Source organism: Egretta garzetta, unplaced genomic scaffold, assembly GCF_000687185.1.
Source record: "Egretta garzetta isolate BGI_Z169 unplaced genomic scaffold, ASM68718v1 scaffold156, whole genome shotgun sequence".
Lineage (NCBI taxonomy): Eukaryota > Metazoa > Chordata > Aves > Pelecaniformes > Ardeidae > Egretta > Egretta garzetta.
This window is the reverse complement of record NW_009260125.1, coordinates 2,433,686-2,451,411: the sequence shown is the minus strand read 5'-3', so window position 1 is coordinate 2,451,411 and position 17,726 is coordinate 2,433,686. Positions and strand designations below refer to the sequence as shown.

General features: G+C 38.3%; 1 protein-coding gene across 3 annotated transcripts in view; it reads right to left on the bottom strand.

Annotated features, from left to right (window-relative positions):
• The window catches only part of PUS7 (pseudouridine synthase 7), a 24,774-nt gene that overhangs the window by 769 nt on the left and 6,279 nt on the right, over positions 1-17,726 (bottom strand). For all 3 annotated transcript variants that reach the window (XM_035896863.1, XM_035896862.1, XM_009641387.2), the window contains exons 6-16: positions 15,710-15,854; positions 11,175-11,286; positions 9,862-9,939; positions 8,070-8,198; positions 7,719-7,844; positions 7,373-7,434; positions 6,786-6,946; positions 5,778-5,904; positions 4,949-5,050; positions 1,697-1,826; positions 497-588 (exon numbers count right to left, since the gene is read on the bottom strand). In XM_035896863.1, coding sequence (XP_035752756.1) covers positions 497-588; positions 1,697-1,826; positions 4,949-5,050; positions 5,778-5,904; positions 6,786-6,946; positions 7,373-7,434; positions 7,719-7,844; positions 8,070-8,198; positions 9,862-9,939; positions 11,175-11,286; positions 15,710-15,854 — 1,264 coding nt within the window. The remainder of the gene's footprint in view (positions 1-496; positions 589-1,696; positions 1,827-4,948; positions 5,051-5,777; positions 5,905-6,785; positions 6,947-7,372; positions 7,435-7,718; positions 7,845-8,069; positions 8,199-9,861; positions 9,940-11,174; positions 11,287-15,709; positions 15,855-17,726) is intronic.

Here is a 17,726-nt window from a genome sequence, read left to right as displayed (position 1 = left end):
TTTCTTCTTTTAAAAGCAAAATAAACTTTTGTTCTTTCAAAACTGAATTCCTAGCCTTTCTTCACTTTTTCTGGAAAGTAGCGTCAAAAGACCCTGTGACCAGAGTTACATAAAAAACTACCACTGAATTCTGTTAAGTATTTGAGCAGTGTCTATCTTCAGCACAAATAATGCATGCTCAAGCATGTAGACAATTTGTGGCTTAATTATACCTTCAGCACATATCACGGACATTTATTGTGAAGCATTTACAATTTCTTACAGACATACATAAAATCGAGTAACAGTCAATGCAGACTGCTGGAAGAATTGCTCGCGCTCTTGAGAAATAAGGGTCCTTATTTAGACGCCTAATTCTGGGTATCTTTCATACCATTGCTTAACAATCTAGTTAAATGAAAGCTCTTCCTTAAAAGAGCTTTCAACGTGTAGCAATTCAAAGCAACAGCCAGATCAAACTTCTGGTTTGCAAACATCAGCGGAAAAACCAACTTACCTGTAGGAAGAACTGGTAATGGTTTTCCTTCCAGCTTATCCAAATCCGTAGTAAATAACGGAATTCTGGGATCGTCATATGCAACAACCTCCCTTTATAACATACGTAAGATTTTTAAGTTATTCTTTTTAATTATTTAGAATAAAATTATGTATTTTACTATTTCATAGAAATTTATACATTTCATTATTTTAATGTTATTTATTTTTCAAATTTGGCAGTTAAACTGAAATACAATTTCTAATAAAATAAGGTAAGGCAGCATTTATGGTGGAATAACGGGTGAAGCTTTATGTAGAAGACTTGCCTCTGATGAAGATTATTTTTAAAAAAGTGAGAAGTTTCTTTGCATAACTAATCTGTTTTCCCTCACGGGCTGTCAGGATCTCCAGCTATACAAGAAGTATAGTTTATGAAATTAAGGGAAGAATGCTGTCGGCTCTAAGAATACTTGGAGGGGGAAGCCTTCATTTTGGAGAAAGCCATCTAAACTTCTTTGAAAGGGCTTAAATACATATTCTACTCTTTCTGCCGTTCATTTAGCGGAAATCATTCCGTATGTAACAACGAGGCTGAAAGTAACTGTGAAGTAGATAAGCTTTAAACATCAGCACTAATTAAAATAAAGTGTAACATTTGTATTTTTTGTCTCCCTCCTAAACCCTCTGTATTTTTTTTCCTATACATCAGTGATCAAGTCTTTCTGCACATTTGTACAGTCACCTGTTTAAAAGGTATTTATTCAGTTGCCATGACAACTAGGTTGTATCTCCAACAACAGTGATTTAATAGGTGTAAATAATACAAATCTTTCTGATTGACAGATAGGTAATTGGAGACCAACTTTCCCATAGCAAGACTACAACAACAACAAAAAAAAACATTTTAAACACTGTCTGTCATGGTTTCAACATAAATAATTATCTATGAAGTGTTCGGGCAAGCCTTTGCAAGGACTGTAACAGCTCTATAAGGGTCTTGACACTCATGCATCACAGAACCAGAGGACCAAGGAAGAAATAAGGCTATGGTTCAACTGCATAAAAAACCACGAGGGAAACGCAGAGAGATTCCCCCCTACCTACGCTTCAGTCTACACGTACACCCTGTGGGGTCAATCTAACAGTTTTTGTACTTGGCCATCCCACGTATACTCTGTGCTGTTGGTTCAAGTGTAATTTCCTTTATCCTCCTACTTACCAATTGACATTCTGAGGTCGAATTATAATCTTTCTGTATGCTCCAGAAAGCGAATAATCTCTGATTTTATGCCTCATGTTGTTGATATCAAGATTGTCAGCTACTAGCATCTCCTTGTAGGCCTCACCAACTGCAAGAGAGGAAAATACTTAATAGGAGGGAGCGTAGTGCGGCCGATTGAAACAGCCCGTTTCCATGGATCATTCCTTCCCTTACATTTAGTAGTTTTCAGTATATATGGAATAAATATTATACAATAAGTAATTTTAAACTTCTGTGTATCTTATTACCTACAGTGTTTGCTTCTACAGCCTGATTACAGCCTCAGCAGTAACCAAGGAAGAGCCTTAGCAAATCAAAGTTTCAGCTGAAAACAAAAGTCACAAAACATTTTATTGACATTTCATTGACGTCTCATACATGCTTTCCAATTGAAACTTCACAAGACTAATCTCAGGTATATGGAGAAAAAAAAAAAAAAAATAAAAATGGGCCAGACTACCCACTGGTCCATCTTTGAAAAAGCAGCAGAGTGAAATAAGTTTAAGAGAGCCCTCTGAAGCAATGAGCTGGCAGGGACCTAAGTACACTGCCGACAGAAGGAGTAATTCTATTACAGTCTTGTATCCTCAAGTAAGGATGTGTGCATGCACACCTGTGAGGACACGGAAGGCAATGGAAATACAAGCAGGGAAGGCAATGGAAAAACAAGAATATGCTGCAGCTAAAATGCTGTCTGGTGCCTTTGATTTGCAGTGCAATTGCCAGCATTACTTCATGCAGTTGGGAATTTTAAACAGGAATAAGTTAGGCTCGCTGTGAGCAAATCCCAGTATATATAAATTGAATGGAAAAAAATTGAAGCTTTTCTTTCCAGTCTTTTAACTCGATGTGGTTCAGTGCCACACCTCATAACAAACAGATCTTTACCTTCCAAGTGTTTCAGAGGTAGGTGATAAATGGGATTATACCTCTGGGACTTATTTCTGACAGGCAGAGAGTCTCAAGAGACCTGACTGGTCTTTTAAGGATAATCAGGTACAAGAGCAGTTCAACCAAACATTGACGAAAACAAGCATACGTATTGGGAGACTGGTTTGCCTGAGTAGGGAACTCATGACTCAGTTCATATGTAAGGCCACATACAGTAGACGAAAGCTAGGACCAGCTACAAAGAAGGAATATACAAACATTGTCCAGGCACGTAGGGATGGTGTTAGGAAAGCCAAAGCTCAGATAGCATCAAAATTGGCAACAGATGTCAAGAGCAACAAGAGTTAAACTGCAGCATGAGGAATGAAAGAATACAAGGGAAACATTGGCCTGCTGCTAAACGGGGCACATGGTCTAGGGACAGACATAAGGCTGGTGGTCTCAGTGCCTCCTTTGCCTCGGTCTTCACCAGCAAGGTCTCCCAGGCCTCTGTGCCTAGAGGTAAGGTTTGAGAAAGAGATGGACTACCAGTAGTGGAAGAAGATACAGGCTGAGAGAGTGGGCTCACGTCAGGATAAAGCTTTTCTCAATCATCTCTGAAAGATCATAGAGATCTGGGGAGGTCACAGGTGACTGGAGAAAACCAAGTGTTGCACCCATCTTCAGAAAAGGCAAGGATGATCTAGGGAATTAGACCAGTCAGACTCACTTTGGTCTCTGGGAAAAATAATGGAGCTAATCCTCTTGGAACATGTTTCTGGGCACACAAGGAGAGTAACAATGAGCACGGTTTTACCAAAGGGGACTAAAGGAAAAGAAAAACCAAAAAACCTACCAACCTTTCTGCCTTCTATGATGAGATTACTACATCTGATGAGGGGAAAGCAGTGACTGTTGTCTACCTTGCCTTTAGCAAGGCTGCTGACATGCTCCCACAGCATCCTTGTATCCAAGGTGGATACAAGTCCACCACACTACAGGGGGTGGACTGCTAGATGGGTGAAGAACTGTCTGGCTCTTCATTCTCAAAGGATAGTCACTAGCAGTTTCAGCTCTACCTAGAAGCTTGTTACAAGCAGAGTTCCTCAAGGAACTGGGATGTGTCCTGTCAAATACCTTTATCAGCATAGGTGGAGGAGCTGGAATTCACCCCAATTGTGATCAAGCTGGGGTGGCAGCTCATACACCCAAGGGCAGGACTGCCATTCAGAGGTACCTAGGTAGGCTAGAGGAATGGGCCAAGAGGAACCTCATGAAAATCACTAAGGACAAAATCCTGTACCTGAGAGTGATTAACTCCTTGCGATGGTACAGGCTAGGGAGTAACCCTGCTGACAGTCACCTGAGACCCCTGGTGGAAAGGAGACTTCACAGAGCACCTGGCAGCAATAAGAGCTAACAGCAACAGGAGCTTAGCCAGTAGCTGCACCAAAAAACCCAATTACTGCCCTTTACTGGGCACTCATGAGACTGCACTTGGAATAGTGTGTTCAGCACAAAGCTGATAGACTTGAAATAGTCCAGTGGAGGACCACCCCTATGGCCAGGGGTTGTAGCCCATGCCCTGTGAGGAGAGTCTGAGAGAGCTGGGCTGCTTTAGCTTAGAGAAGACTTAGAGGAGAACTTACAGTTTCAGACAAAGCCCTGAGAAAGCCGGCCTGAATATAGCACTGATCTTGCTTTGACCAAAACGTAGGACCTGATGGCCTCCTGAGGTCCTTTCCAACCAAAATGATTCTACACCTCTATCCCCTAATAATATCATGTTCCATGCAGCTCATTATAGGTCCCTCAACCTGTTCCATTAAAAACAATTTTGATCCAATACACCATATATATAGGAGATGAAAGATACGCTTTTTTTTATTTTTACTTTTAAAACTTTCATATTGGTTAGTATTTAAATAAACAGATCTGGTTCTTTTCCCTAATTTCAAGTGTTTGCTTGTGTTACAAATTCTGTAAGTTTGGTTTGTTTTCTAATTTAAAAAAATCAAATCCATACTTTTCAATTAACATGTCACCGTTTTTTTGCCCCGTGTGCCGAGATAAATAATTTTGCCTCAGTAAAAAATTTCTTTCTTTGGAAAAGCTACTAGCTAAAAAGAAATATGAAACAGATTTATGTTAAATGAAACAAGTTACAATGCAGACTATTATCACAACGGGAGAGGCTGACAGTAACGTATCAGAGATCTGAAATAGTGTATTGTTTTAATGGTCACCAAGGTTGCATAGATCTCATCTTCCTTTTAAGAACAATCTTAAGGCAGATTTACATTTTCAGAGTACGTACATAAGTACAACAGTCAGACTTACTTTTATGCTTTGGATAAATAACATCAAATCCAGGCAATGGCATCACTACGTCGTGGATAGTGTAGTTATCAACATCTCCTTCTTTGATATGAACAGCTGTGGCTACAATCAGGACAGAAAAATGGAGAGTTACCAGTATGGATGCCTGTGACAGTTCACATTAGCTAAATTTGAAGTGAACCATTTGATGGAAACAAGCCTATTTTGAGAGGCTTAACTACTGTGTTTTATCTCCACTTAACAGACATTTCCAAGACAAGAAGTAACAGTCTTCAAGGCAGAAGGCACCGGCAAAATCACAGCCTGGTTTCCAGTGACGTTTAAAGCTGAATGAAGTAAGGACTGCTAGATGAACAGTCCCCCAACCAGGCATCAGGCATACATGAAGGAGAAATCCTGTGGATATTCTCACCCCAGGAAACACCAGAGCAAATCCAAGTGAAGAGAGCTTTAACCAAGTGAGGCCTCTGCTTTAGAAGATACTAACGCAGACAAAAACTCTGTGGTTAAAACAGTCATCACATCCTTCCACAGTTCTCCATAGCTCAACTAGGTTTGAGTTCATTCTTGAGAACAATCATAGTCTCTCTTCCCTGTCCACCTATTTGGAAAACAAGCAAACCAACAGCTCTTGGAAGTATAATACCTAACTTCAGTTCCTTCTGAAATTTGGCTAAAACTGGCCAATGGATTCAGAAATCACTGGACCAAAATGGGTGAGAGGGAAAACAATAACCCGTAAGCAGTATCACATAAACAGGTATGTGCCTTGTTTTCCAAGGAATTTGAACTACACAGCATCACTGGCTTTTTGTTTGTCTGATTTTACCTCCTTTAAGTGTGAGGTCTCCTGGTACAGCTCTAAGCCCATATTCTTCTATTCTCTTGCTCACCATATTATTCCACACGTAACTCTGGTAGCTATGAATGTACATTAAACGATTATTTCTTGGTATCTAGAGGTAAAGAAAAAAAAAAGCAACATTAGAAAAACATATTTTTAGTGTTTTTTCTCTCAATCATAACCAAAAAGGCATCTATTTGAAATGCTGCCTTCTCCAGCAACAAGACTAACACAATTTCTTGGGATACAAATTTGATTTTTGTTCATTATTTGGGAAAAAGGTATGTGAAGAAATTATGCTTTTATACATTTGAAATCTGTACAAAAGACCCCTGTGCTTAAGTAAAAAAAAAGAAAAAGCTTTTTTTTAAATTTTGGTTTATGCAACAGCTCATCAAACACATGGGGCTATTCTAAAACACTGAATTCATACTCAACCTCCTGAAATCTTAAGTAAACTTTGCGGATGTGAAAGCACAGTAATCATTCTAATTATCTTCTTTATAAACAAGAATGAACTTCTTGGCTCCTACAACAGGCCCAGTAGTTTGCTGGTGATGAGGTACTTTGGAGAAAGCCTTGATCTTGATTACAATATGTGAAAACAACCGTGAATCCACCACCTCTACACCAAGCTGATTCATTAGCACACTATCAGTCTGATTTATACTTTTAAAGCAACAGAAAAACTCTGACACTGAACTTTTGCACCATTCTCAGATCTGTATTATACATGGTTACTAAGTATAACTATTGCTTCCAGTGTACTAGAGCGATTGTTGCATAAATTGGAAAGCTCATTATGCATACATTAATTACAGATGTCATCAGTTGCCATGTGGCAGTACTGCAAGCAAAAAGGCAGGATAAATGTAAAGATTTTACACTTAACATTCTACTCATCAAGCAGCTATGAGTCTATTTCAAATTCATCACGATACCATCAAAAGAGCGTTTATTCAAGTCAATACCCCACAGCACTTTTACACTCACTATGCCAAATGCAGAGATTATGTTCTTCATTCCATACTTTAAGAGTCCGCGTAGAAGCTGTCCTTCCACGCACCTTTTTACGGGTAGTTTCTTGAGGGCTGCTGCTGGATCTTTAGTCTTTGCCCATTCTTCTCTGCATTTTACTAAGTATCCCTTTTCAGCTAGAACAAGGATGTAAAATAAAAATACTTTAACTACGCACCAAAAAGCATCCATCTCACCTTTGGTTAAATCAGTTGAAAAATTAAAGTTTCAGTCACGGTTATTACACAGATTAACAGAATCGCGCAACAGTTGAGGTTGGAAGGCTTCACGTGGAGCCTGAGCAGACTCTGTGGCAAGTATTCAGGTCCCTTTTCACCCCCACTGCAAGAAACTGCACAGCAAGGGAAGAGAAGCAGAAAGGCAGAGAGTCTGGAGATTGCTTCTCCATCGCTAAACTGGCTGAAGTTTAGCACATGCAAAGCTGTCCTCACAAACATCCTTTCAAATTAAGAGAATCAAAATCTAAAAGCGGTTTTCCAGACCATACCATTCCTGGAGGAGGAGAGGCAGAAACACTCAATGTATAATTCTTCAGTCCTTACCTCCTGGTCGCGGTTTTAGTATCAAATCCATTACTTCATTCCAGTTATTCTGTAGAATAGCTCTAAGATGCAAACAGTAGAGTTTATTAAGGACTGCCTAGATATATTTTAAGGATGTTTAGACAACTTCTAAAAAAATTAGTTTAGATTTATGCCAAATTAAAAATAGTGGTATTATACAAGATACCTGCTGAAGCAACTTCAGAAATAAGTTTTCTTGAATCTAAAATTAAAACTGGCACATGCAACATGCCAGAAAAACATTTTCAAAAATACATTAGAAATAATACAGGAATAAAAATTTTTTTAAAAGGGGGGGGAGGGGAATGATGAAAACAACACATACCTGCCGATCTGATACGTAGGAACAGCTGTGGTTCCAAATCTTTGCATTCCATAGTAATTAATGAACCCAATTTCCCTGAGAGAGTGCATTGCTTGCTCTATCTGGTCATCAGTTCCTGTTATGTTTCTAGTGTTAAAAAAAGTTATAGACAGGTTATTAAGGGCTTACACTATTTTGTGATCCCAATAATATTAAAGCTCAACATCAACATTATGTAGCATTTACCAAATTCAACAGACTCCTGCCAATAGGACTTCTCTTTTTTGTAACACAAGATGCACTGATATCCTTACCTCCTTGAAGAAGAAAAAAATTCTAACAGAACTGTCTAAATATATACTAACATATTACCTGAGAACAACAGTGAAATGGTTCCCTTGCAGTTCTCCTAATTTCAGTGGATGGTTCTTGTAACTGAAATTTCCTAACTTGAAGTTCATCAAACATTTATTCAAATGAGCAAGTCGTTGTGCAGTGATTCTACAAAGAAACAGAACAGTGACCAACCTATGCTTGGAAAAGCACATAGTTAAATAAATAAATGCCAGCATTTCAAAACAAAGAGCAGCGAGTCCAGTTTCCCCAATTTTCTGTTGTTGTCTTTTCAACGTATTTTAATGAAATATCTAAGAAGAAGAGAACAGCTAACTCTTAAGGCTGTGTATAGAAAAGGTATACTGTGACAAAGACCACTAGTACTGTCTTTTCACATCTGTGTTACAGTATGCACTCAAAAACCAGTATGCTGCAATACTGATTTGTGCTGTACCCCACAAGCTGAACTCTGTTTTATTTGAGTAACTCCACCATGAATGCACTCCAGTTAACACAGTCCTAAACACACAGCTAAGTAGTTAGCTACTGTGTAAGCTTAGTGCGGATGAATGAGTATGAAATCCAATCTGTCACTGATACCTATCATTTTTGGTTGCTACTACTTTCGGAAGCATACCCTGTTCTTTGCATCACCGAGGTGCTCTTTGACGCTTATGCTAAAATTCATACCAGGATAGACAAGTTTGTCAACTAGCCTGGCCAGTGTACTTAGAGCAGTCTCCTCTCCCGTGCCACCCTTCTCCAAGGCTGCGCAGGGGAGTCGGGTTCTGTGGCACCACTGAACCACAAACTGGGACATTCCCCCCACCCCCATCAAGGCTTACAACTCACTCAAGCTTTTGGACACAACATTAAATGTCATCATGTTAAAAGTAAATGGAACAGCACCTGAGATGGCTACACCACAGGTTTGGTTAATTGCCATCACTTTGCAAACTTGCCTTGCAGCAACAAGAAACTGGGGCTTCTCGTGAATCACAGATTAATAATTCCTTTTAGATGTGCAAAGACACACACAGGCAAACCACTGGGAGAAAAACGTGAACAATTAAGTAGTGAATACCCTCCTTTTAACAAGGATTTGATCAAATTTATGGCTCTCAAACCTTGGAATTTTTCACTTGAGAAGCATGGATTTCAAAGAGCTGCAAACAGTAGTCCAGGCAGAATATCCAGCTAGCTAAACAGATACTGTAATATATGACTGTGAGGCATCCATCATTCTCAGTTATGGATGTAACACTAATTTCAAGTGCCCAGAAACCATATAATTATCTTAGAATATGACAGAATAAATTCTATTTCATCTTAGTAGGCGACTTATGGGAATAGGTTACGGCAGGAAAAATTCCTCATCATTTTTTTGCGCCTTCTGGCTACTCACAGATGAGCAAAGGCAGTGGTTAGCCTTCTCTGGAGCTGTTCAGAGAGTTCAGTGAGAAAGAAAATAGGATTCCAGCTGGAGAAAGGGGTAAACAAAAATCAGGAAGGAAACGGGACATAATTTTCACCGTGTCATTTGGGTTTTCTGCTGTCGTGCAGCATAAGAGCACGTGGGCAATGTGGCCCGCTGCTTCAGCCAAATGCGTGTGTCCAGCCTATGACTCGGAGCACCACCGACTGAAAATACTGGCAATCACCGTGGAAAAAAAAAGGATTATAGCTTCTCCATTAACACATGTGCTTGACAAGATCAGGACCTGAACCCACCATTTGCCTCACATGGATACTGAGCCTTCAAGGAATTTAGCGAGGTATTCAAGTCACCGTGGTAGGAGTGCAAATACTCCAGTATATTTTCACTTACCTAAGAACGGCGATCTCTTGAACTGTTATAGCCCTTTTATCTTTAGTTCCCATGTAGGAAAATATGTTTGGCTTCACTCTTAAAAGCAACAGTAACAGATATTATGTATATTAAAATAGCCACAGATCAAACATAATTTGCAGCCTAGAATTATTAATCTTCTATACAGAAAACATACATATAATCCCCAGAACTAGGCTACAATTTCACACCCTTGAACACGTGTGGCATTTTCTAATCTCATCTATAAGTACCTAAAACACAGGGAAACTTCTCTGTTTTAATTATATGCAGGCAGATTTGCTGTGCTTTCAGAATATGAGTTTTGAAGTACTTTATATACATCCACTCAATGCAGAGGCACACATCCACCACTAATTTCACCAAAAAAAAAATTATGTCCATTTCTTCCTTAAACTTTAAATAATGTCTTTTTGAATACCATGCATGCACATTATGTGGGAATATGAGAAGTTAATTTAAAATTTGATCCATTTCTTTCCTTGAGAGGAAAATTTCCTTTCCCTTCCACTTTGTACTTTACAGCCTGTGTTACACAGGGAATGTTTCCAGTTATTCCAGCTATGGGCACCAGGGGGTAGCAGGATTGCCATTACATACATTTTTCCACCAAACTATGCTTTTACCATTCTGTTCTCAAATACAAATTCTAGTAGTACACTGGTTAGAGTCTAGATTACAAACATTTATTTTTGGACAGGGAAGGCGAAGGGAAAAGGAAAGGAGAAGTGGGGAAGTTTCCCTAGAAGTAGATCACTGAATTGACCCAATTTTAAAATAGTCCTTCCTCTGCAATTCACTGGGTTCACATCACGCCTTCGGGCAAATCATTTTGTTGCTGCACTTGATGGGGTGAAAATAACTAAGACTGTGTTGCCATGGAGAAATTAATACATAGAACAACAGTTTATCAACTGTAACTGCCTAGGAACTGATCAGCATATTATCACAGGAAAGCTTTTAATTCAGGTTGTGCTTTGAGGCTTTGAGCTGCTGAGCCTTTCTCAGATCAGCCAACTTCAATTGTGGACCTTTTTCCATTGAAGTAGTAGGGCACAGCTCTTTAAATTTCTTGGGATCATTTTGTTCCATTCTCACCTCCTTCTGAAACTTGTAAGTTTCAAATTTGATAGTATAAAATAACTTTTTTTTTTTTTTTTAAAACACTGGCTACAAATTAGGCAACACTTGTGTTGCTCTTACATAATTCTGAAGCATAACATTTACAGTAACATGAAACATGCGGGGGGAGGACTGCTCAGTAGCCAGGTGGGCAGAAACAACAGCCTTACCTTAAAAATTTGGATAGGACATTAATGGCATCCATAGTATCCTTGTTCTCCTTGTACAGTACGAAGTGGCAGTAGCTTCCCCTAGATTTTGGCCAAGAGTGTTTTCTTGGATCTTTAAAAACAAAAGGTTAAAATTTGTCAAGTGTCATTTTTTTTAATTTAATGGCTATCTTCACCATTGCAGCTACATTTAAAACAAATATGCAAATCAATTTCTGCTAATTTCCATCTGCTTTTTTTTAAAAAAAAAAAAAAAGAAAAAAAAAGAAAAAAGTGAATTACTGACAGCAAAAGCTGCAGAGCACGTTGAAAAAGACGTTCTCCCCTTCCACTGGGCTGTAAACATCTCTTTGATAAATTCTGTCACCTAGAAAATCTTGAATGAAATGGTGACAGTTCCTTTGTCATGAAATTATCTAAAAATACACCCTAGTCATTTAACTGCCATATTGCCTGATTAAATTTCTCAAAAGCATTATCATTACACTGACTATCAGCAATAAAAGCCACTCTACATTTCATCTAGTGCCTTCTCTAATTATTAGATGAGGACCATTGGAGCCCTGTTTGTGGGAAGACTACAATTATTATTTATAGTACTAACATATTCTTTATTTCTGTAGGATTTTTTCTGTATGTCATGCAAAAGTATGGATCGTATCTCTACAAAAGCCTAAAAAAAAAAGTATATTCACAATATTTTTAAAAAAAAGTCCTGTGGGAGAGAGAAATCTGGCACAAGAGAGACATTAACAAAGAATTCAAGCCAGATACTGTGCTGTGTTTAGAGAACACAAGAGGGAGAGAGAACTCCAGCTCCTGCAGACTAGCAACTGATTTACAATTCTGTACAACTATTTGGCATTTTCTGGAGATGGAAGAAAACTGTCAATGTATTTGTGAAGCTTTTGTTACACATAAAAGCCTCCAGAGATAAAACTTTCCTTTCACAATCAACCACTGTTGATGACATTACTGGGAAGTAATTCTATACACGTTTAGGAACCAATTTTCAGGTGCTTTGTTTATCAATTCTTTGTTTTATAAGAACAAAACTAAGGTTTTGTTTTAAATAAGAAGTCCCTTATCTCTTGGTAGCCACCAAGCAGACATTCCTGGTTTTGTACAAAAAAGGCTTAAGCAGCTTTCTTAAGAGCAAAAGCTAACTGAAAAAGCCAGTCCTATTCCAGTATATAAACACCAATGCAAGTCCTTGGAAAATTCTGCTCTTTTTGTTCACGTTAGTTTGATAAAGCCCAGATATCCCACACAGACAGTGAATATGTTTAATTTTCATGAAACTTTCTGGTAAAAGATAATTCTTCTTGCTTTCTTGGGGAAGCTGCCATCCATACACACGCTTCTGCAAAAACAATTTTGCATGCTACAGTATAAAATACTATAGACGTAGTTTTTAATCATCTAAAAATTATTGTAACACTTGCCTTGTACCATCAGTTTCTAAGCAACCTCTATGGATTTTCCTGGGACCTACACTAAGCAGTATGGTCCAAAGCCTGTTAAGAGACCTCATGCCCCTGCTGGTCTCCCTTCTGAGCCACCACTGTTCTTACAGAGTCAATGAAATCCTGCATTCAGCTTGAAGAGCAAGGTCCTTCATGAAGAACTTGGTAATTAGAAGGGACGAGAGGAAGACAGAGCGTGATTACAAGGAAAAGTCTTCTCCAGCTGGAATTCTTCTTTCAATTTAACTACACCACCTTGCACACAGTCATTTCAACATCCTTCAAAAACTGAGCCCTAATCTGGGCTAGACTAAGAGGACTCCATAGATACTATATATACCAATGGGCTCCCCATGCTTTGGGCATCACAGCCATGTGCCTAGCCACCATGCTGCTGGCAGTGGTGCCAAGTACTGGGAAGCTGCAGCTACAGTCCCAATATTCAACCATTCCTCACCCAATACTTCAAAGTATTCAACTGGGAAGGCAGCCCAGAGGGACAGTTTGCAGTCCTTATTGCTATGTTTCAGAGTCATGTTACATTTTTCACAGTAAAATCATATTTCCAAGCCCTTTTTCCAAACTTTTTACAGCAATTTGAGGGCTGGAAGCCCTTTTTTAATATCAGGATGTATGTAAAGTTGTATAAATACAGATAGCGGTGTCTGAAATACAAGGCTGAATGGCAAAGGCTTGGCTTAATGAAATCAATGGAAAATTTACCATAGATGTCAGGCTCTGTTGTCAAAACTCGTAATTCACATCACTCATCACTGGCTGCACCGAGTCACTACTGCCTATACTGCACTAGGAAAAAGAGGTAGCACAAGCCCAATTCCTGGCTGTTTCAGGGAATTTTAAATATTACTTATGTGTAGGGTTTTTTAACTGTTACTAGTTTGGCCAGTCTTGTCGCTGTTTAGGAGGTCGTAATGGTTGGCATTTCATTTCGTTAGCATGAAATGTCAACATCTCTTACCTGTTGCAGTTCTGACCTCTGTCCCAATGCATAGCATAAAGAGCACAAAAGAGTAGCATTTAATTTTTAGACTGTCGAAGGGTTTTTAGAGGTGAACATGCAGGTTTTATGGTTATGGGATTGTTTATGCTTTAAGGAGCATCCAACAGTTAGGTGGTGGATGACAGCAATTTGGACAGTTATGCAATGGAATCGTGCAGAGGCAAACAGTGACATATGGAAAGCTTCAACCGGAGATGCAACAGACTTCATTTGTGGACAACGATGAAACAGCAGTTTACTGACAATTTAGTAAGACAGTACTCTGAGTGTGAGCTTACTATAGACACAAAGCAGCTTCTGATTTTAAATTTTAGGAAAGTACGTTTGGTAACCTGTTACATTATCAACAAAAGTAATCAGGTACCTCAGCTAATATTCGAATATTCTACACTTCTGAAATGTTTCTTGCCTGGGGAACCCACTCAAGACTAAGATGCGTTAGTGGCGATATAAGCACGGAAGATAAATATAATCCTGCCTAAAAAGAACTTGCACTCGTAAATCCTACATTCGTAAGCATTTACACACACTCACTGAAACTGCACACATGCCCACCAACATGCACAGGTGTTTGTAGCATCACGACTTAGAAATCCAAGTTTAAATAGACGATGCTCCTCTGCATCACAAGATGGTGCTCCAGATAATGTTTTAATCCTAGAGACACATCACTAAATTCTTTTCAGTGCATTTCAAATACTCAAATTCTTTTATACAGTATATCTCTTCAGTCAGACCAGTCAGCTTAATATCAACCACTTGACTGTAACAATGGTTACGGAATAGAAGCAGCAGAGGGAGAAGGTGGAGGTAAAACCATTACAAACCAACAGAGAACAAAACTGGCTGAGGAGAATTTTGTGCTGGTAAGTATACATACTCCATGCATAAAGCATGCAAACATACACATTTTCTAAACACGGTTAAACAAAATACATAAACACATTATAATTGTACCAGTAAAAGTACAACATTCCCATATTTGCTTTGAAGAAGCCTTAAAAAATAATAACTAAATTGAACATGGAGATGGTGATGATGTTATTTTAAATTATCTTATTTCTTATCTCCTTATCCTTTCTCCATCTCCTTCATCTTTAAAATGAAAAGGCTAGGTGTACATACTGTCATTTGTAGCTGGTGGAAATGACACAAGAACGCCATCAGTTTAAACCAAACCTTAATATCTTTCGTTAGATGTGCAACATTCTGCATGCAGACAATCCTCTTAACTTACAGTAGCAACAAATTTGTAATAAAATTAGAAGATGTTGAACACATGGATTTATCCCCAGTAACCAAAACAGTGTTTGGCAAGATTAAGGTACACTTCATTTTGAAATACTTCATTACTTTGATTATGCCAAAGCCAGTAACCAAAACAGTGTTTGGCAAGATTAAGGTGGTAACACTTCATTTTGAAAATACTTCATTACTTTGATTATGCCAAAGTACTAACTGTGATTTATAATGAATAAAGACAATTTTCTGCAAATATAATTAGCCTTGGAAGCAGCAGTAGCCTTAAAAATAATAGTAAATATATTATGTTTATATAAAACTGTAACTCTGAGAAAACAAATAGGTGCTTGTCCCTATTCAAGTCATTGAGAATTTTGTCATGGATTTTCCAGACAGTCAAGATCACGCTGACTGTCAGCATAACGTACGCATTTCAACTACAACCTCTTACTTCCACAAGGGACACTTACACATCCAGGTAAGTTCATGAAAGCAAAGTTCAAACAATGCTGAAAATAAAGTCCCTACTTTGCCTATTCCCACTGAAAGAGCAAAAAGATCCTCTCCCTTCTAACATGGTTGTATCTGAAGAATGATTTGGAAAGAAAAAAAAGGTAGAAATTTAAATTTGAGACGCTCCTTGTGCTCCTGGTCATTTTAGATGCAGAGCATCAGTTGCAAAGAGGAAATAGCAAAGCCAGACTACATTAGGAGGTACGCTCCACTCGAAGGACTTACTAACATTTTTTATTCTGGGGACAATTTTAGCAGGTACTTTACCCAACTGCTGTGATACTGAAACTCACTTGCCAGTGCTTTTTTCCCAGCAGCATGATAAGCAATAATATATTTTTTTCCATCTCGATCTTCTGTTTTAGTCTCCAGTCCAGGAAACAAGGACTTCACAGCTTGATGGATAACTGTTCTTTTCTCTTTGGTGTCTTCAATTACCTGTGTTAATACACACACATGCAGAAACCAAGTGAAGTAATACAAAAGGGGAGGGATTCTCTCAGGGTTAAATTTCACATGTTTAAAGAAAACCTACCGAATCACACTAAAGTACTGAATAGGTAGCTTTTTGAAGTCTGGCCTACTTATTTATTATTTTTCAAACTAATTTTAATAACTCTGCTGCAAGCTCAGTCTCAACATTCACAACAGAAAATTCTCAAGATTTACTCCCCTCTTCTGTGCTTAATAAAATTCCCTCTTCTAATGAAAACTCTGGCAAAATGAAGTTTTTCTATATGCACTAAAGGAAAAAAATGGCTAGATAAGATTGTTTAAAGTGTGAATGCTTGTTTGAAATTACCACATTTAATCCTACTCATCTCTATGTCCCAAATTCTGCTCAACAGTTACTCTTCAAGTATATGGCATATCTGGATGTTTAAAAATGCCAAGTTTTAATTTCATTTTCCACTTTCTTATTTTTCTTGTTACAGAAGAGCGTATTTATCTTAATTTCTGTTAAAACACTAAGCACTGACCTTGAAAACAGTCTTTCATCAGGATGGATGTTTTATTTAATCCTTCTTAAATAATTATCCTATCAAATACTACTTGACAGAAGACCAAAATGTTAACACTCCAGAAATTAAAATGTGTATCTGAGTTCACATATACAGTCACACTGAAATTCAAATGACAACTCACATGCGTGAATTTGAGTGTATCCGTAAGGCTTTTCAGAACTTGAATTTCAACCCCAAACTGGAAATATTTTGGCATTACTTGTGGCATCACGTTGAACCTCTTTTTAGACCTTACATGCACTAGAAAGCGGGTACCTTCCACTCACTCACTCACTCTCTCAGCCTCCTCCTTCCCCACCCCAAACTTTGTATCCTTTATTAATTTTACCTCTATGGCAACACTAGTTTCCTTATTCTTAAGAAGCTGGAGCTCCTCTAAACGCTGCTTGTCCTCATCTGACAAAACTGTAAATGTTTCTTCTGATGGGTCCTAATACATATTTGGGGGGGGAAAAACAAACATCCAATAACCCTCACAGAACGACTTTCAGCCTTTTAATATTTTTGCTTAAGGAGCGTAGCCATTATCAAATCTTTACCTCAAAATTTACCTCATCATCCACTGGAACAGAAAAGTCATCTAAATGGCTCACACGTCCATCTTTGCCTATTTCATGGACAACAAAGTCTGAGTATCTGATGGGAAGAAACACATTAAAATTGTAATAAAAAAATAAAAATCTGCCATCACATAAAGTTCCTTCCCAAGAAGCTGTTTGCTAGAAGAATTCATTCAAGAATTCTGAATTCACATAATTCAATTCATGTAAAAGAAACTTCAACCATGAGAAAGCTGTACCTGTTCTCGCCCCTCAGAACAGAGAAGAAAGGCTGGCATATCCAAACACAGCAGACGCCTCTGCAGACAACCGAGCACCTGTGGTAGTTATGCTGAGCCATTCCATTACTTGCAGAGCAGTAATGCCTACCCTCAATCCCAGTCATTACTGACAATTTTAAGACTCTACTGCATTGCTACAACGCGAACACAAATGCACTAAACTCTGTCACTTCAAACAACCTGCAGGATAAAGTGCATCTGAGCCACTCTTTAATGAAAGCAGGACAAATTCAGCTCTGTTACATATATTCAGTTCTGGAGAACATCTTTCAAATAAACAGCTACTCTGCATGCTCTATGATAGCAACAAAGAATTTGACTGTGACATTTTCGATCAAGTCACTATGTCCAATAATAAAAACATCCTGACTTTAACAGAGCATGGACAAGTCTATGTTGCAATTGCTAAATGGTTTTTAAGTAGCACCTGCTTGTAAAGGAAAA